At 39.7% G+C, this 25394-nt stretch overlaps 1 protein-coding gene across 11 annotated transcripts in view; it reads right to left on the bottom strand.

Moving 5' to 3' along the window:
- LOC140611749 (uncharacterized) overlaps nt 1–25394 on the bottom strand; it is a 93381-nt gene that overhangs the window by 12954 nt on the left and 55033 nt on the right. For 9 of the 11 annotated variants that reach the window (XM_072788581.1, XM_072788586.1, XM_072788587.1 and 6 more), the window contains 14 exons: nt 25238–25347; nt 24532–24721; nt 23183–23294; nt 21124–21299; nt 19639–19800; nt 17734–17843; nt 16737–16926; nt 15405–15516; nt 11960–12135; nt 8571–8680; nt 7864–8053; nt 6499–6610; nt 2465–2641; nt 663–1057 (listed from right to left, as the gene is read on the bottom strand). In XM_072788581.1, the coding sequence (XP_072644682.1) occupies nt 2493–2641; nt 6499–6610; nt 7864–8053; nt 8571–8680; nt 11960–12135; nt 15405–15516; nt 16737–16926; nt 17734–17843; nt 19639–19800; nt 21124–21299; nt 23183–23294; nt 24532–24721; nt 25238–25347 (1899 nt within the window). In that variant the 3' untranslated portion in view covers nt 663–1057; nt 2465–2492. Of the gene's footprint in view, nt 1–662; nt 1058–2464; nt 2642–6498; nt 6611–7863; nt 8054–8570; nt 8681–11959; nt 12136–15404; nt 15517–16736; nt 16927–17733; nt 17844–19638; nt 19801–21123; nt 21300–23182; nt 23295–24531; nt 24722–25237; nt 25348–25394 lie in introns of those variants that run through there. The other 2 variants (XM_072788584.1, XM_072788591.1) reach the window with 2 other exon arrangements.

Genomic DNA, 25394 nt, shown 5'->3' with positions numbered 1-25394 from the left:
CGTAAATCTTCTACTCTATGTCACAAATCATTTTTTTTCTTAGAAAGCTAAATCTGTAAAACTCATAAGCAACAAAGAACTCCATTTTCCTCATATTCTCCTCTTGCTTCTATGCCCTGAGGAGGTGATTTAGTTGCCTTGTAAGCAGATTAAGACAGGAAGAAGGATGAGGGAAGGAACACCTGAGGTAAAAAAATGAGTTAGTATTTCAAAGATTCTACCTACCATGCTTGGAATACCCCTTAGGAAATGCTGGTGTGGAGAACTGAGGATGAAAAGCCAGTGAAGGAAAGGATATGTGTGGTACTGGTGCTGCTGTGAGTTTTATGATGTGTTGTCTCAAGAAATATTGCCTCCTCGTCTTATAAACCACCACCTTTGGCGTGGTCCTTTGCACAGTCCTCTCCCACATTAACTCTTGAAAAGTCCCTCTTGCTTCTGGGAACTCTTCCTCCACCATATGAAAGGAGGAGAAGCTACCTTATTGAAGACATGGGGACCAATTGAGAGACAGCAACAATAGACACCTAGGTAAGCTCCAGAGGAGCTTGAGGCTAACTGCAAGTGCACTGGTGACCTCAGCTGAGACCAGAACTGCTCAGATGAGCCTCCACTGAAGTGTTATGTGAATCATAACCAAAGGAAATGGTTGTCAAACTTACTGAGTTATGGAATGATTATTATTCATATAAATACATACAACACAACACAATACAAAACTATGTAATATGATAGATATGGTAGGCATTGAAGATAGAGGAAATAATTTGTGGGAAGATTTCCTCAATATGAATATATGGGACCAATGAAAAACCTTTAAATGGAAATAGCTGGATCGTGGAAGGGGTTCATTTTTCACTCATGGGAAGAATAAAGAAAAAGGAAGTGTCAAGTATCATTATGGAGATTCCAGTCTTCAATGACTTAGTAAACTGTAGACATGTAGGTGGATGGACCCATGCCAGATGGGGACTTGGTAGCATTCTGCAGTTGTGCCTTTTTGGAAATCACTCTCTCTCTCTCACTGGCTTGGATTCAACAGGTGGTTTTTCTGTCACTGATGAAATAAAAAACAAACATTTGTCTTATAACAGCATACTGTCAGACATGACACTAGACTCATCTTAATTCCTAATGATATGGATTACACTAAAGAAAAAATGAAGACATGTCAAAAGTATGGAGGGATTGAGGATATGTGTCTCCAGGTTCTGAATCTAAACTCCGTTTAACAAAATTGGGTGTTGCCAGTGAGCTGCGATTAGCGAGGCTCCAATAATACTCACACTAGTCTCAGGGAAACTTCTCCTAGTTCCATTAACTGCTTTTTCAGAAATGTATTTTACATATATTATTTTATTTAATCTGTAGAACATTTCTAAGATTTATTTTTTTTAATTTTTATTTATTTATGATAGTCACAGAGAGAGAGAGGCGCAGAGACACAGGCAGAGGGAGAAGCAGGCTCCATGCACCGGGAGCCCAATGTGGGATTTGATCCCGGGTCTCCAGGATCGTTCCCTGGGCCAAAGGCAAGCCCCAAACCGCTGCGCCACCCAGGGATCCCACATTTCTAAGATTTAGACATTATTTTCATCCACATTTTAGGGATGAATGGACTGATATTATATTGTTATTAATTATTATTATTATTACTAGTAGTCATAGTAGTATTATATTTGGCAAGGTGTCTTCAGGTGGGCAGTGTGTGGTGAAAACAGAAAGTATTTCTAATGTAAGGGGCTTTTAACTCCTACAGCAGCTTCCTTAAATTTTGATTTCATGAACTGTTTTCCAGTGTGTCAAGTTCTTAATCAGTTATGCCTATGTCAGTTCGTGGGCAATCATAATGAAAGACACCGATCACAGCTTCACATACTCATGTGCAGAAAAAGCTAGAAGTCTCCACCTTTAAAACAGATGCTACCACAAGAACAGATTCACTATCCAAGTTAACTCTGTCCCCAGAATTTAGTTTCTGCTTTAGGATTCTGCATGATTTTATACTGGCTGATTTTTTGAAGATGCCTCTGTGACTGTCATTTAACATATTCTGTTAGGATTCATGGATTCATACTTGGCACAGGATGAGTCTTTAGGCTTAGGTAAGATGTTTTCAGTTGTTAGATTAGGTAGACTCAGTTGAAAGAGACTGGAGACTACTGTGAGTTCAGAAGACAATGGGAAAATGTGAAGATGATTCATGCACACAGAGTCCATTTTGACTGATCTAAACAGGCCTACATGGGTCTCTGGGAAAAAGTGGAATGGACAAAAAGTTGTCCTGCTGTATTGGCCTCATGACTCTGCAGTAGCTAAATCAAATGACACTACCAAAGCTTCTCAGCCACAGCCAGGGGCTGTCTATTGATTTCCCCATTTGGGGTAGGTTTGCATGAGAACACTTGGCCTCCCTGAGGTCCCCCTCCTCAGGAAGGCAATAAAAGACCAGCCTGAGACCTACCAGAATTGGGAAGGGCAAGTTGTCATTACTACAGATATCCGCGAGAGGGAACTCCAAAGCGCTCTCTGGGTTCTGCAGAAGGCTCAGCTGTGCACTTGTTGTTCCAGCAAGTACCACCGCAGCACCAAAAGGCTAAACTTCTGAAAAGACTTCTTTTAGTGGTCTTCTGGCCTGAATCTAAGGAAGAAGGGAGGTTAGTGTATTTTCATTCACTTAGCCTTATTTTCACCATTGCCATTATACAGCATGTTCATTGTAGTGGCTAGAGGAGGGAAACGGAGTCATTTGTTGTGTACAACTCTCCACGTTCTGATGTTGGCTAACAGCATCGTTATGGTGTTGAAGAGTTCTTCCTCATATCCTTCAGACTGATCTGAGACTCGATCAGATTGAAGGTCAGTATTTCCTGTGCCATCAGTTACTGTCTTTGCAATGCAACAGGAGACACTGAACCTGTAGATGTTTGTTTTCTATTGGAGTGATCAGTGGGTTCAGGTGTCAGATCTGATTTTAAAGGCTAGAAGGATTTGGTATGCAAATCAAACTGAGTGTGGTAATCCTCTGCTTTCACAGCCAGTCTCCCCTCAGCCTGATTTCCTCTTTGACTTTCTGAGTGCTCAAGTTCTAACATCTAAAGGATCTGCCTCTCAGGACACAATCTGCCTGACCCTACTTCTCTGTTGCTCTGCTCTGGGCCATCTTCAAGGATGACTTTCTGCAGTCAGGGTCCAAGGGAAATAGTCATTACATGCTGGCTATGTGGTGGCTGTGTTCCCTTGTGATACCACACCAACCCACCCATAGATGATGTTTTCGGTTAAATAGGTTGAACATTTACTGAAAAGAGCCTAAACCACAATGAAGTGTGGAAACACACTTCCTCACACACACACTCAAACATACATGTATATATAAACCTACACACAAGCACAAGGCTTGAAAGGGAACATAGAATAAGGAAAACAAGGTATCCTGAGGTTATGAATGCATTTATTGACCACCAGTTTCCAGAGATGATTTTTAATTACTCAACATTCCCTACTGAAGCAAGAACTTTCCAAAGAAAAGTTGATCAGCAGTGAGAAGCTGAGTTCAAAGTTTCTACTGCTCAAAAGAATGTTTCCCTTTGAAGATACCTTAACATTGCTTAAATAACTGAATTCTTTAAGAGTCAACAGATGAGCCAAGGTGTCGAAGGATAAACAGATGAGCAACATTTCACCAAATAACCTTAAACACCTGGTCACTACTCTGCACAAGGCAATAAATGTTCCCAGGATGATTAATTAAAGGGGTCACTTCAAAAGGGTGGAATAATGTCAAATATATGTGGAAGAAAACTGGGGCATTTGACTTCCAAAAGGAAAGTAAGAATTTCCTAGACCTATTTAACAAGGGAACCCTTCCTGGGAAAGAGAAAACAATGCATGGATCATATATTCTATATGCACTGATAGCAATCTCTGTCTATACACTGGCATGAGTCAGAAATGTACTGTTCTGTAGTTTTAAATAGTTCACTTGATGCCTAGTTTGATTCTCTGTTCTGAGACTGGTAGTGATTTAGGTTTTCTTAATTGCCCCCATGAGTGTGTCTATGTTCTGGAGTCTTCTGGTGCTGGGGAGGCTGTAAATTGGTGAAGTGCCACTTATCTGGTTGCTCTGTGTCATTGGTGTATACAGTAGCTGCTGAAGTGTCCAAATTGCTCTCTGATCCTGGGAAGTTGGTGTGTACTCCTGTTGCTGAGGCATGTCTTTCACACCCAGTGGCTTTCTATTTCTCCCAACTATTCTGGGACTGATGGAGATACTTTTACTAACTGATCTGTTCCATGTTGAGGTATAAGAAACTGCATGGACATAGAGTGCCCCATCTTTCCTGGACATGTCAGCTTGCTATTCTGTCAGGAATTATTGCTTCCTTTAGGTTTCTATCCATGGAAAGGTGCAGATATCCTATACTCCTACCCTGTGGTTTTGGCTTTTCCCATGAGATTGCCACCTAAATCTTCTACTCTATGCCACGAATCATTTTTGTTTCCTAGAAAGCTAACTCTGATAAACTCATAAGCAACATGGAGATCCCTTTTCCTCATATTCTACTCTTGCTTCTATGCCCGAGGAGGTGATTTAGTTGCCTCTTAAGGCAGCTTAAGACAGGAAGAAGGATGAGGGAAGGAATACCTGAGGTAAAAAAATGAGTTAGTATTTCAAAGATTCTTCCTACCCTACTTGGAATACCCCTTAGGAAATGCTGGTGTACAGAACTGAGAATGAGAAGCCAGTGAAGAAAAGGATATGTGCGGTAGTGGTGCTGCTGTGAGTTTTATGATGTGTGATCTCAAGAAATAATGCCTCCTCATCTTGTAAACCACCACCTTTGGCGTGGTCTTTTGCACATTCCTCTCCCACATTAACTCTTGAAAAGTCCCTCTTGCTTCTGGGAACTCTTCCTCCACCATATGAAAGGAGGAGAACCTACGTTATTGAAGACATGGGGACCAATTGAGAGCCAGCGCCAATACACAAACACCTAGGTTAGCTCCAGATGAGCTGCAGGCTAACTGCAAGTGCACAAGTTCCCTCAGCTGAGACCAGAACTGCTCAGATGAACCTCCACTGATGTGTTATGTGAATCATAACCAAAGAAATGGTTGTCTAACCTACTAGGTTATGGAATGATTTTTATTATCCATATAAAAGTATACAACACAACACAGTACAATACAATTCAAAAACCATGTCATAGGATATGATAGGCATTGAAGAAAGAGGAGATAATTTGTGGGAAGATTTCCTCAATATGAATATATGGGACCAAGGAAAAAACTTTAAATGGAAATAGCTGGGTCTTGGAAGGGGTTCATTTCTCATTCATTGGAAAAAGAGATAAAGAGGAAGTGTCAAGGGTCATTATGGAGATTCCAGTCTTCAGTGACTTACTAAACTATAGACATGTAGGTGGATGGACCCATGCCAGATGGGGACTTGGTAGCATTCTGCAGTTGTGCTCTTTTGGAAATCACTATCACTCTCACAGGCTTGGATTCAACAGTTTGTTTTTCTGTCAGTGATGACACAAAAAACAAACACTTGTCTTACACCAGCACTGACTCATCTTAATTCCTGATGACACGGATTATCCAAAAGCTTCCCTCAACACAATGAGGTATATGTCGTAAAACTAAGACATGTCAAAAGTATGGAGGGATTGATGATGTGTGTCTCCAGGTTCTGAATCTAAACTCCGTTTTACAAAAAATGGGGTGTTGCCAATGAGCTGTGATTAGCTAGGCTCCAATAATACTCGCACTAGTCCAGGGGAACGTATCCTAGTTCTATTCATTGCCATTTAGAAATGTGTTTTACATCCTTTATCTTATTGAATCTTGACAACATTTCTAAGATTTAGACATTATTTTTATCCACATTTTAGGCATGAATAAAGTGATACCGAGCTAGAGTAATTGGCAAAAGGTCATATAGCTGATAAATGGGGCACTGGAGTTTGTACTCTAGAGAGGTAGTTTGACATCAAGTCAAGTCCTTTCTCTCAATGATGCTGGTTTTTTTCGACTCATTTTAAAGAGCACTGGAATCCTGTGGTGCCTCAAGAGCCACTGATCAAAAAGAGGATGGAGCAGGAATAAAAGTCCCGTGCTCTGGTTTCAACCAGAGCACATTTATATATTATAAGTAGAAATTAATAATTATGCATTATATGTTTAACTACATATATCATATATATAGATGTGGGATCCATTTAAAAATGTGTTTAAAAAAATCCCAAACACTGTATCATACCATGCTATCTCCTAATACTGCCAGAAACGTCTTGAAGTTTCTATGCTTTCTTGGGTCTCCAACAGTGTAAAACTTCCCTTGACCTGTTAGCCAGCCTTCAGAGAAGGAGCAGCTGGGAATCATTGCCCTGGGGATGCTCTGGGCTCCAGAACAGGGCTAAGTATCTGCCATGACCCCTGGCAACCTTGCTGTCTGTGTCTCCCTAAAGCCTATTAAACTATTCACAGTACCTGCAGCCTTCTCATTGTTATGACAACTCTTTGAATTCTCTCCCAAGAGAGAAGTGATGTCTTCTCCAAATATCCCGAGGCAATTTTCATGCAAAAACTGTATAAGAGAAGCCTGTAATGCAAAAAGAACACAATGGGGTGCTCTTTTTCATATGGAAGAGTTAGAAGTAACATTTTGTTTATAGACCTTGGATCTAACCAAAAATGTGAAAGACTTCTATGAAAACTTCAGAGTTGATAAAAATATATAGAAACCCAAGTTCTCTAATAAAATAAGAAAGAATGATACTTTCTGTTGTACTTTGAGTACAGATTTTAAAATTCTACTAGTCAGTGGGCTAAAGTCCTAATTTGTGGCATTTAATAACTAATATTGTGATACCAGTGGTTACATCTTTAAAACTAGGATAGCTTTCAAAGTAACCTACCTTCTTAAAGTTTACTTATTTTGTAAACTTTTGCTTCCAGAAAATATTGGGTTGTAACTTAGGATAATATCTGATTAAAATGTATAAAGCATAGACAAAATCCTATGAAATCCATTTCTTAAATAGGGAAGAATATTTTTTGGAATGTGGATATTCCTGTGGATTTTTTTTGATGTTTTCTTTTTCTTTCTCTTTTCTTTTCTTTTCTTTTTTTTTTTTTTTTGAGTAAAAACTCACAGGCTGGGGAGAAAACATGTCTGTCTGTCTAACTGCAGTCCCTTCTCAGGTCTTGCTTTGCCTAATGCTGGCTCTCGGCATGAGCTTGGGGAAAAGCTGCCATCTTATTAGGCATGTGTGGCTTCATTAGGATGTTCTGGAATATCTCACTAGTTTCTGTCTGATGTAGCAGAGGCAAAAGAGTAGCCAAGTATTTTTCTAAATGAGCCACAACTTGCAGAGCAAAGCCAATGTGTTTGGAGCCATGGGTGCTCATAGTGCCCGAGACACCTAGGATGTGCCAGTAACGACAACAGGAGCTAGGTCTTGTTACCATTGTGTCATGAGGAAACCATGCCTTCGCCCAAGTTTACAAGCTCCCCCCCTCAAGGATCAGGCTGAGATTTGAACCTTGGCTTGTCAAACTCTAGAGCCCAGGTCTTTTCTACCATATTACATCACTCTTCTCTCTCTTTTGTTTAGTCAGTCTAGTATTGAATCTCCTGGATGGGAAAGAAGTGACTCAACTGCTCTGTGTTTCCCACTTTAACAACACCCCTTCCCATATTCCACCAGAGAAGGATAGCAAACTCTGCCATTCCAAGGAAGCCTATGAAGATGTGCACTTTTCAGAACTGATCCATCCAATTTACTACTACACATTTCAGATTCAAAGCATGGATTCTAAACCCCAGGGGACACATATGAGAGCTCTCCCTACCTTTTTTACGAAGTTCTCTTCCAATTCCAAGCTGCCAGAATTAGGTGGACAAAGAATGCTTGGGGCTATACACACTGATAAATCATAAGGTGTTATCTGGTTGGGTGAGGATTCTTGCTCAATGCTGTATAACACTCCAAAAAGGTACCGCAAGACAACAACATTCACATTTGGCAGCTGAGCTAGAAGCCTAAAGTCAGAAAGATGTACTTTTGAATAAGGCAAGTCATTGCACTTAGCTGCTGGAAGTATAGAGACAGAGAGCAGAGAACATCTTACTAGATCTAGTATACAACCTGCTGTAGCAGAGTTCCAGGCATGAATGTATACAAATATGTTTTACCGAATTCAATTTCTGAGCTAACCCACTCCGGTTGAATGTTGACAAACTGAAGGTTATACCATGGGCTGTTGATGCTCTGGCATCTCTCTTAGGCCACTGACTTTTGTCTACCATTTTCATATATTCAGAAGGTGTACAATGGCTAAGGAGTCCACGTTAATAAGGTCAGACGAAGAGCAATAATAGCCATAAGGCATGCCTGTATTCTGAAACTGGCCTCCGTGGGTGTGAAGAATTGAAACTATTTGGCATTGAATGTTATTTTAGTGGTCAAAGTGGCAAGAAGGAAGCCAATATTTTCCTAATAGTATATTGGCTGTATTTCTGAGCCATGACCAGAGTAGAGTAATTATTGCATCATTACCTCTGGGCTGCATTTATTTTCTCCTCCTCAGTCACTTCGTCAAGAACATCAAGCCATTTTTCATAGAGTTCCGATGAAAGTAAACTTCCTTCGATATTTTCAAGAAAATCCTTATGTGGATAGAAAAATAAATAAATACATGCAAACAGACACACTCACAGAGATGTAGAGACTCACACACACACAAATATATGTATATATGATAAAAGATATATATTGGAAATATCACAGAGAAAACACTTAGTTCAAAACTTCAGTTCAGTCCCTAATTTCTTCATAGATACCCAAACTGTGACCCACACGGAGTTCACCTCATACTCTCCATTGACTTGCATGTGCAAAAACAGGTTGTGGATTTTCTCCAACAAAAACGAAAGCATCAAAGCAGAGCGTACGCTTCAGTGGAAAGGAAGACAAAGCTCCCTTCTATCATATGGCACTTACTCTTTTGTGTGCTTTTTTGCAAACTACTACAAAAGCTACTCTCATCATTGCTTCATTCTTCCTTTCCTTAACTGTACAAAAGTAGAGAGTCTAATGGCAAACTCATGATGGTCCTGAGGATGTATTCATTTCTAGTGTAGACCAATTCTCCAGAGAGTTTGACATGATACTATTCAGGCCAAGGTTGCAGAGTCTGATTCTCCACAAAGATTAGTCAACTTTAGGTAGGGAAAGCTTCAGAAATGTCTAAGAACTCTATGCACACGTGGTCACCATCTTCCTAGTCTGTGCCTATAACATGGAAATGGAAAAGACCCTACTAAACCTTGCTAGAAACATCAATTGCAGGTGTGCACCTTCAAGAGGGCAACACTTATCATGCTATTCGAGTACCTAACGTATCATCATTCTTTCCCCTGTGTCTTGATGCCTATATATATATTTACTGGTGTGTTTTACTCTAGCCCAGTGTAGTAGTGGTCAGGGACTATTGCTATTTATCGTATAGTTGAACAGTAATGGGGGGCAAGGAAAGACCACTTGCGACAAGAAAGGACCAAATATGACCTTGGTTCTAAGAGTGCCATAATAACTGCCTTAATATAGTTTTGTTCAGAGCTGTTAGCAAGTGCCAAGGTAGATGGATTAAATTCTTTGTTCTAGTTTTCAGTTCTTTCTCCATTACCATTTTAGCAATAGAATGGGATATCTGTGATGTAGCTGTATAATTTCCAAATTAATCTAGTTCTTGAGTCGATCTACTGAATTTTCAGAATTCCAAACTACATTTGTCCGTTGCACCTACTCCTAAAGTTAGATTTATCAAAAGAGGCATGTAGCTAGAGCTGGTTACTGTGTCGTTACAACCTTGGATGGTGGGCTAGACATCACAAATATTAACAAAAGGATACCTAGGATCTGGTGAAAGGAGACACAAATGGCAAAATCCTTCCTCCATGACTTATAAAGTAAAAGGCATCAAGAAACAGGAGACAATGATGGTTAACAATGATTGGTCGCCTCACTGAGCCTTTTTATATTCCTCATTAAGTAAACATTTGCTTACTATTGTAAACTTCTAGATCTATTCTCAAATTTTTCATGTGATTTTTCTTTTGGAAACTGCCTTCATTAGGAGCATCGTGAGGAAGTCATCAGAGACAGGATGTTTTCTTTGGTAAACATTATGTATGTGTTAATGTGTATTTTGAAATTTCTTATTATTATAGTAGTCACATTAGTATTAGTCTTTTGCATGGAGTCCTCAGGTGGGAGGTGTTTGGTGAAAACAGAAAGTATTTCTAATGTAAGGAGCTTTTACCTTCTACAGTAGCTTCCTTAAATTTTGATTTCATGAAGTGTTTTCCAGTTTGACAAGTTCTTAATCAGTTATGCCTATGTTTTTTCTTGGGCAATCATAATGAAAGACACCATCACAGCTTGAGTAACTCATGTGTGGATAAAGCTAGAACTTTCCCCACCTTTAAAACAGATGCTACCAGAAGAACAGATTCACTGTCCAAGTTCACTCTGTCCCCAGAATTTAGTTTCTTTTTTAGGATTCTGCATGATTTTATACTGGCTGATTTTCTGAAGATGCCTTCCATGAGTGGTCATTTTTGATTTGATAAGGAAAGCACATAATGTAGGAAAAAAAGAAGAGTATATGGCATTTCATATCCCAAGCCCAGAGCAAAAGCTTGCTTCCTTTTTGAAAGAGCTAGGCTATCGGATGGTATACAGTTTTAGAGCTCCAAGAAGTAAAGTCAGTTTAGATTCTTTAGTCAATGTCTCTCTATAGTTTTACCCAAAATCCACCTTACATACACTGAAACTTTGTAATCACTTATTTAAATCAGATTTTTTTCATTGACTTTACCCTTTTTAAATCAAACTTCCGTGTTTCAAGGCCTTGTGGAATCCTCACCTGTCTCCTACTTTATCAGTCTTTTCTCATTATTCCCTTCCATAGATGCTCTTCCCCATATATGGAAATCTTTTTCTATACCCATTTCCCATTTGTTGATTCCTCTTTAAGTGATTGTATCCTCCATTCCTACTATCTCTATTTCCCTTCCTCTTTAAAAGAAAAGCTCAAATACTCTCTTATTCTCTGATTACATTCCCTTCATGAGTCTTTCAACGTCCTTTGCTCTATCTTCATGTCCTCTCCCTACAGTGTAGAAAGATATAAGCGCTGGAGTCAGATGGACCTAAGGTTCAGAAACCTACTATGCTTCTGATCTACTGTGTTACCTGGGGCACATGCGAACTGTACTGAAAATTTTCTAATCCATTTATAATGTGTGGAAGATGATAGTTCTAGCTACCCCCTAAAATTGCTGTGATGCAAGGACTGGGGTAGCAGCTAGCATGTAACTAACGTGGTTAATTTCTTCACCACTAGGATAACATTCCCAAATCTAGTGCAGCATTGCAGAGGTCCTGGGTACTCTGCAAATTTCCATACTGACAATTCAGTACACCGATTGGAGATAACACAGGCCAAACTCTGGCTGTCATTTAACATCCTCTTTTAGAATTAGCAGATTCATATATGCCTCCAGATGAGTCTTTATGCTTAGGTAAGATGTTTTCAGTTGTTAGATTAAGTAGACTCAGTTGAAAGAGACCTGAGACTACTGTGAGTTTAGGAAGACAACAGCAGAATGTGAAGATGATTCATGCACACAGAGTCCATTTTGACTGATCTGAACAGGCCTACATGGGTCTCTGTGGAAACAAGTGGAATGGACAAAACGTCGTTCAGTGTATTGGCCTCATGACTCTGCAGTAGGTAAATCAAATGACACTACCAAGTTTCTCACCCAAAGCCAGGTGCTGTCTAATGATTTCTCCATTTGGGGTAGGTTTGCATGAGGACACTTGGCCTCTCCGAGGTCCCTCTCCTCAGGAAGGCAATAAAAGACCAAACTGAGACCTACCAGTATTGGGAACGGGAAGTTGTCCTTATGAAATATATCCATGAGGGAAACTCCAAAGAGCTGTCCTGATTTTTCAGACGGTGCAGCTGTGCACTGGTTGTTCTGCCAAGTGCCAGCACAGTGGCCAAAGGACGAGTTTGTGAAAGCACTGCTTTCCTTGGTGTTCTGGACAGAATCTAAGGAAGAAGGGAGATTAGTGTGTTTTAATTCACGTAGACTTATTTTCACCATTGCCATTATACAGCATGTTCATTGTAGAGGCTAGAAGAGGGAAACTGAGTCATTTGTTGTGTAGAACTCTCCATGTTCTGATGTTGGCTAACAGCATCCTCATGGCATTGATGAGTTCTTGCCAATAACTTTCAGACTGACGGTTAAACCTAGGGACTTGATCAGACTCAAAGTGATTATTTCCTCTGCCATCAGTTACTGCCATTACACTGATCTGGAGGCACTGAAACTGTAGGTGTTTGTTTTCTACTGGTGTGATCAGTGGGTTCAGGTATCAGATCTGATTTTATTTTTTTATTTTTTTCTGATTTTAAGAGCTATAAGTTTTTGGTATGCAAATCAAGCTAGGTTGTTAATCCTGTGCTTTCACAACCAGGCTCCCCTCAGCCTCAGATTCTCTCCTTGGGTTTCTGAGTGCTCAAGTTTCTACCATCCAAAGGAATTGCCTATCAGGACACAATCTGCCTGACCCCTACTTCTCTGGTTCCACTGCTCTGGGCCATCTTCAAGGATGACTTTCTGCAGTCAGGGTCCTTGGGAAGTAGTCATTACATGCTGGCTATGTGGTGTCTGTGTTCTCTTGTCAACCCCACCAACCCACCCAGAGATGATGTTTTTGGTTAAATATGTTTAACATTTACTGTAAAGAGCCTAAACCACAATGAAGTGTGGAAACACACTTCCTCACACACACACTCAAACATACATGTGTATATACACCTACATACAAGTACAAGGCTTGAAAGAAAACATAGAAAATGCAAAACAATAAGAGGTTAGGAGTGCATTGATAGACCACCAGTTTCCAGAGATGATTTTTAATTACTCAACATTCCCTATTGAAGGAAGAACTTTCCAAAGAAAAGGAGATCAGCAGCGAGAAGCTGAGTTCAAATTTCTACTGCTCAGCTGTGAATGTTTCCCTTTGAAGATATCTTAACATTTCTTAAATAACCGATTGCTTTAAGAGTCAACAGATGAGACAAGCTGTCGAAGGATAAAAAGATGAGGAACATTTCACCAAATAACCTTAAACACTGGGCAATTTGGCTTTTTTGGGATATAGTACGTGCATCAGCACCTCCACTCGTGTGGGGCCAGCACTGCACCAGAAGCATCCTGGTTCTGCCACTTAGGAAGCTCAGCATTTTATTTTATTTATTTTTTTTTAATTTTTATTTATTTATGATAGTTACAGAGAGAGAGACAGAGGCAGAGACACAGGCAGAGGGAGAAGCAGGCTCCATGCACCGGGAGCCCGATGTGGGATTCGATCCCGGGTCTCCAGGATCGCGCCCTGGGCCAAAGGCAGGCGCCAAACCGCTGCGCCACCCAGGGATCCCGAAACTCAGCATTTTAAAGCTTTGGTTTGCTCAACTGTAACATAAATGATGCTGCCTACACCAAGTTAAACTAAATATATAAGATACTACTCGGCACAAGGCAATAAATATTTCCAGGATCATTAATGAATGGGGTCGCTTCAAAAGGGTCGAATAATGTCAAATAAATCTGGGAAAAACTGGTGCATTTGACTTCCAAAAGGAAAATATGAATTTCCCAAGCCTATTTGACGAGAGAACCCTTTCTGGGAAAGGGAAAACAATGCATGGATCATATATTCTATATGCACTGATAGCAATCTCCGTCTATACACTGGCATAAGTCAGAAATGTACAGTTCTGTAGTTCTAAATAGCTCACTTGTTGTCCAGTTTGATTCTCTGTTCCAAGACTGGTAGAGATTTAGGTTTTCTTAATTGCCCCCATGAGTGTGTCTGTTCTGGAGTGTTCTGGTGCCAGACAGGTTGTAAAATGGTGAAGTGCCACTTATCTGATTGCTCTGTGTCATTGATGTATATAAATAGCCGCTGCGGGGTCCAGACTGCTCTCTGGTCCTGGGAAATTGGCCTGTACTCCTATTGCTGAGGCATGTCTTTCACACCCAGTGACTTTCTTTTTCTTCCATACTCTTCTGGGACTGAAGGAGATACATGTTCCATGTTGAGGTATAAGAAACTCTGCATGGACATAGAGGGTCCCATTGTTCTTAGACATGTCAGCTCACTGTTCTGTGAGGAATTTCTGCTTCCATTTGGTTTCCATGCAGGAAATGGTGCAGATATCCCATGTACCTACCTAGTGGTTTTGGGCTTTTTCCCCTTGGGATTGCCACCTAAATCTTCTACTCTATGCCATGAATCATTTCTGTTTCCTAGAAAGCTAAGTCTTTAAGACTCATAAGCATCAAAGAGCACCCTTTTCCTCATATTCTCCTCTTGCTTCTATTCCCTGAGGAGGTGAGTTGTCTCTTAAGGCAGCTTAAGACAGGAAGAAGGATGAGGGAAGGAATATCTCAGGTAAAAAAAAATGAGTTAGTATTTCAAAGATTCTTCCTACCCTACTTGGAATACCCCTTAGGAAATGCTGGTGTACAGAACTGAGGAGGAAAAGCCAGTGAAGGAAAGGATATGTGTGTAATGGTGTTGCTGTGAGTTTTATGATGTGTGGTCTTAAGAAATAATGCCTCCTCATCTTGTAAACCACCACCTTTGGCGTGGTCCTTTGCACAGTCCTCTCCCACATTAACTCTTGAAAAGTCCCTCTTGCTTCTGGGAACTCTTCCTCCACCATATGAAAGGAGGAGAAGCTACCTTATTGAAGACATGGGGACCAATTGAGAGCCAGCGCCAATACACAAATACCTAGGTTTGACATCAAGTCAAGTCCTTTTCTCTCAATGACGCTGGTTCTTTTCAACTCATTTTAAAGAGCACCGGAATCCTGTGGTGCCTCAAGAGCCATTGATCAAAAAGAGGATGGAGCAGGAATAAAACCCCCCTGCTCTGGTTTCAACCAGAGCACATTTATATATTATAAGTAGAAATTAATAATTATGCATTATATGCTTAACAACATATATAATATAGATGTGGGATCCATTTAAAATTGTGTTAAAAAAAATCCCCAAACACTGTATCATACCATGCTATTTCCTAATACTGCCAGAAACGTCTTGAAGTTTCTATGCTATCTTGGGTCTCCAACAGTGTGAAGCCTCCCTGACCTGCTAGCCAGCCTTCAGAAGAAGGAGCAGCTGGGAATCATTGCCCTGGGGATGCTCTGGGCTCCAGAACAGGGCTAAGTATCTGCCATGACCCCTGGCAACCTTGCTGTCTGTGTCTCCCTAAAGCCTATTAAACTATTCACAGTACCTGCAGCCTTCTCATTGTTATGACAACTCTTTGAATTCTCTCCCAAGAGAGAAGTGATGTCTTCTCCAAATATCCCGAGGCAATTTTCAATCAAAAACTGTATAAGAGAAGCCTGTAATGCAAAAAGAACACAATGGGGTGCTCTTTTTTATATGGAAGAGTTATAAGTCACATTTTGTTTATAGACCTTGGATCTAACCAAAAATGTGAAAGACTTCTATGAACAATTCAGAGTTGATAATAATATATAGAAACCCATGTTCTCTAATAAAATAACTTAGTGTGATACTTTCCGTTGCACTTTGGGTACAGATTTTAAAATTCTACTAGTCAGTGGGCTAAAGTCCTAATTTGTCGCCTAATTTCATACCTAACATTGTGATACCAATGGTTACATCTTTAAAACTAGAATAGTTTTCAAAGCAACCTACCTTCTTAACTTTACTTATTGTGTAAAATTTTACTTCCAGAAAATATTGGGTTGTAACTTAGGATAATATCTGATTAAAATGTGTAAAGCATAGACAAAATCCTATGAAATCCATTTCTTAAAGAGGGAAGAATGTTTTTTGGAAAGAGGATATTCCTGTGGATTTTTTTGATGTTTTGTTTTGTTTTTGAGTAAAAATCACAGGTCTGGAGAGAAAACATGTCGGTCTGTCTAACCGCAGTCCCTTCTCATGTCTTGCTTTGCCTAATGCTGGCTCTAGGCATGAGCTTGGGGAAAAGCTGTCATCTTATTAGGAATCTGTGGCTTCATTAGGATGTTCTGCAATATCTCACTAGTTTCTGTCTGATGTAGCAGAGGCAAAAGAGTAGCCAAGTATTATTCTAAATGAGCCACAACTTGCAGAGCACGGCCAATGTGTTTGGAGCCATGGGCGCTCATAGTGACTGAATCACCTAGGATGTGCCAGTAATGACCACAGGAGCTGGGTCTTGTTACCATTGTGTCATGAGGAAGCCATGGCTTTGCCCAAAGTTACAAGCTCCCCCTTCAAGGATCAGGCTGAGAGTTGAACCTCGGCTTGTCAAACTCCGGAGCCCAGGTCTTTTCTATCATATTATGCCACTCTTCTCTTTCTTTTGTTTAGTCAGTCTAGTATTGAATCTCCTGGATGGGAAAGAAGCGACTCAACTGCTCTATATTTCGCAATTTAACAACACCCCTTCCCATATTCCACCAGAGAAGGATAGCAAACTCTGCCATTCCAAGAAAGCCTATGAAGATGTGCACTTTTCAGAACTGATCCTTCGTAATTACTACTACACATTTCAGACTCAAAGCATGGATTCTAAACCCCAGGGGACACATATGAGAGATCTCTCTACCTTTTTAATGAAGTTGTCTTCCAATTCCAAGCTGCAGGTATTAGGTGGACAAAGAATGCTTGGGGCTATACACACTGATAAATCATAAGCTGTCATCTGATTGGATGAGGATTGTTGCTCAATGTTGTATAACACACCGAAAAGGTATCGCAAGAGAACAACATTCGCTTTTGGCAGCTGTGTTAGAAGCCTAAAGTCAGAAAGATGCACTTTTGAATAAGGCAAGTCATTGCACTTAGCAGCTGGAAGTATAGAGATGGAGAGCAGAGAACATCTTACTAGATCTAGTATACAACCTGCTGTAGCAGAGTTCCAGGCATGAATGTATACAAATATGTTTTACCGAATTCAATTTCTGAGCTAACTCTCTATGGTTATATGTTTGACAAACTTAAGATTATACCAGTGCTGTTGATGCTCTGGCATCTCTCTTAGGCCACTGACTTGTCTACCAGTTTCATATATTCAGAAGTTGTACAATGACTAAGGAGTCTACTTAATAAGGTCAGGAGAAGAGCAATAATAGCCATAAGGCATGCCTGTATTCTGAAACTGGCCTCCGTGGGTGAGAAGAATTGAAATCATTTGGCATTGTATATTCTCATTCATTTGGGGAATATAAATAATAGTGAAAGGGAATATAAGGGAAGGGAGAAGAAATGTGTGGGAAATATCAGAAAGGGAGACAGAACATAAAGACTCCTAACTCTGGGAAATGAACTAGGGGTGATGGAAGGGGAGGAGGGCAGGGGCTAGGGGTGAATAGGTGATGGGCACTGAGCGGGGCACTTGACGGAATGAGCACTGGGTGTTACTCTGTATGTTGGTAAATTGAACACCAATAAAAAATAAATTTATTATTAAAAAAAAAGAAACCATTTGGCATTGAATGTTATTTTAGTGGTCAAAGTGGCAAGAAGGAAACCAATATTTTGTAATGGTATATTGGCTGTATTTCTGAGCCATGACCAGAGTAGAGTAATTATTGCATCATTACCTCTGGGCAGCATTTATTTTTTCCTTCTGAGTCACTTCGTCAAGAACACCAAGCCATTTTTCATAGAGGTCCGATGAAAGTAAACTTCCTTCGATATTTTCAAGAAAATCCTTATGTGGATAAAAAAAAATACACACAAATATACACAGAAACACACACACACATATATATGCATATATAATACAAAATATATATTGGAAATATCACAGAGAAAACACTTAGTTGAAAACTTCAGTTGAGTTCCTACTTCCTTCATAGATACCCAAACTGTGACCCACATAGGGGTCAGCTTGACTCTCCATTGACTTGTACATGCAAAAGCAGGTTGTGGATATTCTCTAACAAAAATGAAAGCATCAAAGCAGAGCGTACGCTTCAGTGGAAAGGAAGACAAAGCTCCCTTCCATCATATGGCACTTACTCTTTTGTGTGCTTTTATGCAAACTACTACAAAAGCTACTCTCATAATTGCATCATTCTTCCTTTCCTGAACTATACAAAAGTAGAGAGTCTAATGGCAAACTTATGATGGTCCTGAGGATGTATTCATTTCTAGTGTAGACCAATTCTCCAGAGAGTTTGACATGATACTATTCAGGCCAAGGTTGCAGAGTCTGATTCTCCACAAAGATTAGTCAACTTTAGGTAGGGAAAGCTTCAGAAATGTCTAAGAACTCTATGCACACGTGGTCACCATCTTCCTAGTCTGTGCCTATAACACGGAAATAGAAAAGACCCTACTAAGTCTTGCTAGAAACATCATTGTATGTGTGCACCTTCAAGAGGGAAACACTTATCATGGTATTCAAGTACCTAATGGATGATCATTCTTTTCCTGTGTCTTGATGCCTATATATATATTTACTGGCGTGTTTTACTCTAGCCCAGTGTAGTAGTGGTCAGAGACTATTGGTATCTTTCATATAGTTAAACAGTAATGGGGGACAAGGAAAGACCAAATGTGACAAGGAAGGACCACATATGACCTTGGTTCTAAGAGTGTCATCATTACTGCCTTAACATAGTTTTGTTGAGAGCTGTTAGCAAGTGCCAATTTAGATGGATTAAATTCTCTATTCTAGTTCTCACATCTTTCTCCATTACCATTTTAGCAATAGAATGGGATATCTGTTATGTAGCTGTATAATTTCCAAAGTAATCCATTTCTTGAGTCGATCTACTGAATTTTCAGAATACCAAAGTACTTTTGTCTGTTGCACCTACTCCAAAAGTTAGATTTATCAAAAGAGGCATGTAGCTAGAGGTGGTTACCATGTCGTTATAACCTTGGATGGCAGGATAGACATCTCAAATATTAACTAAAGGATGCCTAGGATGTGGTGAAAGGAGACACAAATGGCAAAATCCTTCCTCCATGACTTATAAAAGGCACTAAGAAACAGGAGACAATGAGACAATGATGGTTAAGAATGATTGGTTGCCTCACTGAGCCTTTTTTAGATTCCTCATAAAGTAAACATGTGCTTACTATTGTGAACTTCTATACCTATCTTCAAATGTTTCATATGAGTTTTCTTTTGGAAACTGCCTTCATTAGGAGTGTGGTGAGGAAGTCATCAAAAGCAGATGTTTGCTTTGGTAAACATTATGTAGGTGTCAGTGTATATTTTGAAATTTCTTATTATTACTAGTAGTCATATTAGTATTAGTATTTTGCATGGAGTCTTCAGGGGGGTGGTGTGTGTTGAAAACAGAAAGTATTTCTCATGTATGGGGCTTTTAACTCCTACAGTAGATTCCTTAAATTTTGAATTCATGAAGTGTTTTCCAGTTTGAGAAGTTCTTAATCAGTTTTGCCCATGTCGCTCCTTGGGCAATCATAATGAAAGACACCAATCACAGCTTGACTTACTCATGTGTGGATAAAGCTAGAACTTTCCCCACCTTTAAAACAAATGCTACCACAAGAACAGATTTGCTGTAATGCCTCACTCTGTCTCCAGAATTTAGTTTCTTCTTTAGGATTCCACATGACTTTATACTACCTGGTTTTCTGAATATGCCTTCCGTGAGTGGTCCTTTCTCATTGATAAAGGAAAGCATATCCTGTAAGAAAAAAAGAAGAGTATATGGCATTTCATATCCCAAGCCCAGAGTAAAAGCTTGCTACCTTTTTGAAAGAGCTAGGCTATGTGATGGTATATGGTTTTAGAGCTGGAAGGAGTAAAGTCAATTTAGATTCTTTAGTCAATGTCTCCCTATAGTTTCTACCCAAAATCCACCTTAGAGTCATACACTGAAACATTGTAATCACTTATTTTAATCAGATTTTTTTCATTGAATTTACCCTTTTAAATCAAACTTCCGTGTTTCAAGGCCTTTGTGGAATCCTCGCCTGTCTCCTAATTTACCAGTCTTGTTTCCTTATTCCCTTACATAGATGCTCTTCCCCAAGTATGGAAATCTTTTTGCCATACTCATTTCCCATTTGTTGATTCCTCTTTAAGTGATTGTATCCTCCATTCCTACTATCTCTATTTCTCTTCCTCTTTAAAAAAAAAAAAAGCTCAAATGCTCTCTTCTTATTATCTGATTACATTTCCTTCATGAGTCTTTCACTGTCTTTTGCTCTATCTTCATGTTCTCTCCCTGCAGTGTAGAAAGATAATATGGCTGGAGTCTGATAGACCAAGGGATCGGAAACCTATTATTATGCTTCTGATCTATTGTGTGACCTGGGGCAAATGCGAACTGTACTGAAAGCTTTCAAATTCATTTGTAAAGTGTGGAGGATGATAGTTCCAGCTTCCCCTAAAATTGCTGTGATGCAAGGACTGGGGAAGTAGCAAGCATGTAACTAACATGGTTAATTTCTTCACACCTAGGATAACATTCCCAAATCCAGTGCAGGGTTGCAGAGGTAATGGGTACTCAGTAAATTTCCACACTGACAATTCATTACACTGATTTGAGATAACACAGGCCAAACTCTGTGGCTGTCATTTAACATCCTCTTTTAGAATTAGCAGATTCATATATGCCTCAGGATGAGTCTTTATGCTTAGGTAAGATATTTTCAGTTGTTAGATTAAGTAGACTCAGTTGAAGGAGACCTGAGACTACTGTGAGTTCAGGAAGACAATAGCAGAATGTGAAGATGATTCATGCACACAGAGTCCATTTTGACTGATCTGAACAAGGCCTACAAGGGTCTCTGTGGAAACAAGTGGAATGGACAAAACGTCGTTCTGTTGTATTGGCCAAATGACTCTGCAGTAGGTAAATCAAATGACACTAGCAAAGCTTCTCAGCCAAAGCCAGGGACTGTCTAATGATTTCTCCACTTGAGGGTTGGTTTGCATGAGAACACTTGGCCTCTCCGAGGTCCCTCTCCTCAGGAAGGCAATAAAAGACCTAACTGAGACCTACCAGTATTGGTAAGGGCATGATGTCCTTATCAAAGATATCCATAAGGGAAACTCCAAAGAGCTGTCCTGGTTTTGCAGACAGTAGAGCTGTGTACTGGTTGTACTGGGAAGTGCCAATGTGCTGGCAAAAGGCCGAGTCTCTAAAAGAAGTGCTTTTCAAGGTGTTCTGGACTGAATCTAAGGAAGAAAGGAGATTAGTGTGTTTTAATTCACTTAGCCTTATTTTCACGATTGCCATTATACAGTGTGTTCATTGCAGGGTTAGAAGAGGGAAACTGAGTCATTTGTTGTGTAGAACTCTCCATGTTCTGATGTTGGCTAACAGCATCCTCATGGCATTGTTGAGTTCTTGCCCATATCCTTCAGACTGATGGTTAAACCTTGGAACTTGATCAGATTGAAAGTCAGTATTTCCTGTGCCATCAGTTACTGTCTTTGCAATGCAACAGGAGGCACTGAACCTGTAGATGTTTGTTTTCTACTGGAGTGAACAGTGGGTTCAGCTGTCAGATCTGATTTTAAAAGCTAGAAGGATTTGGTATCCAAATCAGGCTGAGTTTGGAAATCCTCTGCTTTCACATCCAGTCTGAGACCAGAACTGCACAGATGAGTCTCCACTGAAGTGTTATGTGAATCATAACCAAAGAATTGGTTGTGTAAACTACTGAGTTATGGAATGATTTTTATTATCCATATAAAAGTATACAACACAGTACAATACAATTCAAAAAGTATGTCATAGGATATGATAGGCATTGAAGAAAGAGGAGATAATTTGTAGGAAGATTTCCTCAATATAAATATATGGGACCAAGGAAAAAACTTTAAATGGAAATAGCTGGGTCTTGGAAGGGGTTCATTTCTCATTCATTGGAAAAAGAGATAAAGAGGAAGTGTCAAGGGTCATTATGGAGATTCCAGTCTTCAGTGACTTACTAAACTGTAGACATGTAGGTGGATGGACCACATGGGGACTTGGTAGCATTCTGCAGTTGTGCTCTTTTGGAAATCACTATCACTCTCACTGGCTTGGATTCAACAGTTTGTTTTTCTGTCACTGAGGACATGAAAAACAAACACTTGTCTTGCACCAGCATATTCTCAGACATGGCACTAGACTCATCTTAATTCCTGATGACACGGATTGTCCAAAAGCTTCCCTCAACACAATGAGGTATATGTCGTAAAACGAAGACATGTCAAAAGTATGGAGGGATTGATGATGTGTGTCTCCAGGTTCTGAATCTAAACTCCGTTTTACAAAAAATGGGGTGTTGCCAGTGAGCTGTGATTAGCTAGGCTCCAATAATACTCGCACTAGTCTCAGGGGAACTTCTCCTAGTTCTAATATTTGCTTTTTAGAAATGTTTTTACATCCCTTATCTTATTGAATCTTGACAACATTTCTAAGATTTAGACATTACTTTTATCCACATGTTAGGCATGAATAGAGTGATACCAAGCTAGTAATTGGCCAAAGGTTGTATAGCTGATAAATGGGGACACTGGAATTTGTACTCTGGAGAGATGATTGACATCAAGTCAAGTCCTTTTCTCTCAATGATGCTGGTTCCTTTCAACTCATTGTTTTTCCTTTCAACTCATTTTAAAGAGCACTGGAATCCTGTGGTGCCTCAAGAGCCACTGATCAAAAAGAGGATGGAGCAGGAATAAAAGTCCCATGCTCTGGTTTCAACCAGAGCACATTTATATATTATAAGTAGAAAAAAATAATTATGCATTATATGTTTAACTACATATATCATATAATATAGATGTGGGATCCATTTAAAATTGTGTTAAAAAAATTCCCAAACACTGTATCATACCATGCTATCTCCTAATACTGCCAGAAACATCTGGAAGTTTCTATGCTTTCTTGGGTCTCCAACAGTGTGAAACCTCCCTTGACCTGCTAGCCAGTCTTCAGAAGAAGGAGCAGATGGGTATCATTGCCCTGGGGATGCTCTGGGCTCCAGAACAGGGCTAAGTATCTGCCATGACCCCTGGCAACCTTGCTGTCTGTGTCTCCCTAAAGCCTATTAAACTATTCACAGTACCTGCAGCCTTCTCATTGTTATGACAACTCTTTGAATTCTCTCCCAAGAGAGAAGTGATGTCTTCTCCAAATATCTTGAGGCAATTTTCAATCAAAAACTGTACAAGAGAAGCCTGTAATGCAAAAAGAACACAATGGGGTGCTCTTTTTCATATGGAAGAGTTATAAGTCACATTTTGTTTATAGACCTTGGATCTAACCAAAAATGTGAAAGACTTCTATGAAAAATTCAGAGTTGATAAAAATATATAGAAACCCAATTCTCTAATAAAATAAGAAAGAGTAATACTTTCCGTTGTACTTTGGGTACAGATTTTAAAATATTACTAGTCAGTGGACTAAAGTCCTAATTTGTCGCCTAATTTAATACCTAACATTGTGATACCAAAGGTTACATCTTTAAAACTAGGATAGTTTTCAAAGTAAGGTACCTTCTAAAAGTTTACGTATTTTGTAAAATTTTGCTTCCAGAAAATATTGGATTGTAACTTAGTATCATATCTGATTAAAATGTATAAAGCATAGACAGAGTCCTATGAAATCCATTTCTTAAATAGGGAAGAATAGTTTTTGGAAAATGAATATTCTTGTGGATTTTTTTTTTGATGTTTTCTTTTCTTTTCTTTTCTTTTTTTTTGAGTAAAAACTCACAGGGCTGGGGGAAAACATGTCTGTCTGTCTAACCACAGTCCCTTCTCATGTCTTGCTTTGCTTAATGCTGGCTCTCGGCATGAGCTTGGGGAAAAGCTGTCATCTTATTAGGAATCTGTGGCTTCATTAGGATGTTCTGCAATATCTCACTAGTTTCTGTCTGATGTAGCAGAGGCAAAAGAGTAGCCAAGTATTATTCTAAATGAGCCACAACTTGCAGAGCAAAGCCAATGTGTTTGGAGCCATGGGCGCTCATAGTGACTGAATCACCTAGGATGTGCCAGTAATGACCACAGGAGCTGGGTCTTGTTACCATTGTGTCATGAGGAAGCCATGGCTTTGCCCAAGGTTACAAGCTCCCCCCTCCAGGATCAGGCTGAGAGTTGAACCTTGGCTTGTCAAACTCCGGAGCCCAGGTCTTTTTTATCATATTACATCACTCTTCTCTCTCTTTTGTTTAGTCAGTCTAGTATTGAATCTCCTGGATGGGAAAGAAGCGACTCAACTGCTCTGCGTTTCCCACTTTAACAACACCCCTTCCCATATTCCACCAGAGAAGGATAGCAAACTCTGCCATTCCAAGAAAGCCTATGAAGATGTGCACTTTTCAGAACTGATCCTTCGCAATTACTACTACACATTTCAGACTCAAAGCATGGATTCTAAACCCCAGGGGACACATATGAGAGATCTCTCTACCTTTTTAATGAAGTTGTCTTCCAATTCCAAGCTGCAGGTATTAGGTGGACAAAGAATGCTTGGGGCTATACACACTGATAAATCATAAGCTGTCATCTGATTGGATGAGGATTGTTGCTCAATGTTGTATAACACACCGAAAAGGTATCGCAAGAGAACAACATTCGCTTTTGGCAGCTGTGTTAGAAGCCTAAAGTCAGAAAGATGCACTTTTGAATAAGGCAAGTCATTGCACTTAGCAGTTGGAAGTATAAAGACGGAGAGCAGAGAACATCTTTCTAGGTCTAGTATACAACCTGCTGTAGCAGAGTTCCAGGCATGAACGTACACAAAAATGTTTTACCAAATTCAATTTCTGAGCTAACCCTCTCTGGTTAAATGTTTGACAAACTTTAGGTTATGCCACTGGCTGTTGATGCACTGGCATCTCTCAGGCCACTGACTTTTGTCTACCAGTTTCATATATTCAGAAGTTGTACAATGACTAAGGAGTCAATGTTAATAAGGTCAGGAGAAGTATAATAATAGCCATAAGGCATGCTTGTATTCTGAAACTGGCCTCCATTGGTGAGAAGAATCGAAACTATTTGGCATTGAATGTTATTTTAGTGGTCAAAGTGGCAAGAAGGAAGCCAATATTTTCCTAATAGTATATTGGCTGTATTTCTGAGCCATGACCAGAGTAGAGTAATTATTGCATCATTACCTCTGGGCTGCATTTATTTTTTCCTTCTCAGTCACTTCGTTAAGAACACCAAGCCATTTTTCATAGAGTTTGGATGAAAGTAAACTTCCTTCGATATTTTCAAGAAAATCCTTATGTGGATAAAAGAAAAATACACACAGATGCACTCACATATACA

The sequence above is a fragment of the Canis lupus genome, chromosome 20 (assembly GCF_048164855.1).
Source record: "Canis lupus baileyi chromosome 20, mCanLup2.hap1, whole genome shotgun sequence".
Taxonomy (NCBI): domain Eukaryota; kingdom Metazoa; phylum Chordata; class Mammalia; order Carnivora; family Canidae; genus Canis; species Canis lupus.
The sequence above is the reverse complement of the archived record's forward strand: the minus strand, read 5'-3'. Positions and strand labels throughout refer to the sequence as shown.